Source organism: Aplysia californica, unplaced genomic scaffold (assembly GCF_000002075.1).
Source record: "Aplysia californica isolate F4 #8 unplaced genomic scaffold, AplCal3.0 scaffold00315, whole genome shotgun sequence".
Lineage (NCBI taxonomy): Eukaryota > Metazoa > Mollusca > Gastropoda > Aplysiida > Aplysiidae > Aplysia > Aplysia californica.
In genome coordinates this window covers 67,930-69,981 of record NW_004797585.1, presented here as the reverse complement: position 1 = coordinate 69,981, position 2,052 = coordinate 67,930, and the positions used below count along the sequence as shown (strand labels likewise).

The 2,052-nt window shown below is 42.6% G+C and overlaps 1 protein-coding gene across 1 annotated transcript; it reads left to right on the top strand.

Moving 5' to 3' along the window:
- Positions 1-383: 383 nt before the first annotated feature.
- Positions 384-1,587, top strand: LOC106012289 (solute carrier family 28 member 3; the record flags this gene model as incomplete). The annotated part of the gene is given in 2 exon segments (XM_013084759.2): positions 384-494; positions 1,451-1,587. Coding segments are annotated over 2 exon segments (224 nt in total), but the record flags the coding sequence as incomplete, so codon positions are not given.
- Positions 1,588-2,052: the final 465 nt, after the last annotated feature.

Here is a 2,052-nt window from a genome sequence, read left to right as displayed (position 1 = left end):
GTCCTCCTGGCTGTGACTGACTGACGTCTTGTATCTCTCCATGTCACAGCCCTCCTGGCTGGCTGACTGACTGACTGGCTTACTCACTGATTGACTGACTCATTGACTGCCTGACTGACTGACTAACTGACTGACTGACGTCTTGTATCCATCTAAGTTTCGGCCCTCCTGACTTTGACTGTCTAACTGACTGACTGACTGACTGACTGACTGACTGACTGACTGACTGATTGACAGCAATTGACTGACTGACTGACTGACTGACTGACTGACTGACTGACTGACTGACCGACTGATTGACAGCAATTGACTGACTGACTGACTGACTGAATGACTGACTGATTGACTGACGTCTTGTATACCTCTAGGTCTCCGCCCTCCTGGCTCTGCGGCCTTTCCTGAAGCGGATGACGCCCTCCCAGCTGTTCCTTGTGATCACGTCAATCTTCTCCTCGCTGGGCGGGGCTTACCTCGCCATACTCTCCGCCCTCGGGGTAAGTTATTATTGTCACTGGGCGGGGTTTACCTCGCCATTCTCTCCGCCCTCGAGGTAAGTTATTATTGTCATTGGGCGGGCTTACCTTGCCATACTGTCTGCCCTCGGGGTAAGTTATCACTTTCCCTGGGTGGGGCTTACCTCGCCACACTGTCCGCTCTCGCGGTGAGATGTCTCTTTTCTCGGCACCCATGTCTTGTCATCGTGTCACTCGGCATCCTTGTGTGTTTGTTTGTTTGACTTGAGTAAAGATAAGCACATGGGAACAGTTACGGAGAAGGGAGGCAGTAGTTATACAAGAGTTCGAATCCTGAGCGAGGAAGATATTTTGTCGAGTCCCTTGGTCAGTCTACATTATGTGTATACTGGGTTCTTCTGAACTATGGACAAGGGTTGATACTGTGTTAATGGGAACGTAAGAAATAATTAACAATTAACATTTAAATCCTAAAACAAATGGTTGATTAATTTTTAAAAATCTATTAATTAAAATTAACTAAAAAACCACCGACCTTTGCCTGGAGTTTTGTGAGACGTTTTTATTGACATTGACACACATCAGATTCTCACCTCAGATCTCCCTCAAGTTTTGTGTAAAGTCATAATATGGTCGCTTTTAAGGATAAGTGGGCTAACCCAGATTTCGGGGGTTTCCAGAAATCTTGACCTACACCAAAAATGGGAATTGCCCTACCTATAGGAGAAGTTTGGTTTCATTAGTGTGTATATTTGTTTGGTTATAGAGAAAACTCTCCTTGTCTTTTAAAGAAACTGAACAAGGGGCAAAAACTTTACCTTCCATTTTTTCAAAACAGCATTTTTCGGGATGGCCCCCTTGTGCTTAAAAGTGACCATATTGAGACACACCAAACTCTCTCTTCAGATCACCCTCAAGTTTTGTGTAAAGTCATATATCGACACACGTCGATGACACACTTATAATCCTCTCCCCAGATCTCCCTCCAGTACATAATCCCCTCCATGGTGATCTCTGCGCCGGCCACCTTTGCCGTGTGTAAACTTGTCGTGCCGGAATCGAAGCCCAACCGGAAGTCTGACCGTAAAGTTGTCCTTGGCAATGGAGAGAACGAGTAAGGCAACACTTCCGCTTTGCAAACATTTCATTTGTGTTGTTGTCTATCGATGTTTGTTTTGCTGTCTATCAATGTTTGTTTTGCTCTCTATCAAATGTTTGTTTTGTGGTCTGTCAATGTTTGTTTTGTGGTCTGTCAATGTTTGTTTTGTTGTCTGTCAATGTTTGTTTTGTGGTCTATCAATTTTTGTTTTGCTGTCTATCAGATATTTTTTTTTAAGGTTTTCTATCAATGTTTGCTATGTTGTCTGTCAGTGTTTTTTTGTTTTTTTTTATCATTGTTTGTTATGTTGTATATTGTTGTCTGTCAATGTTTGTTTTGTTTTACTACCAATGTTTTTGTTGTTACGTTGCATTAGTTTGGCTTTATTTGATGTGGGTGACAATAGAAGATACGCACCCCGTAGTTATCTATCTATCTATCTATCTATCTATCTATCTATCTATCTATCTATCTATCTAT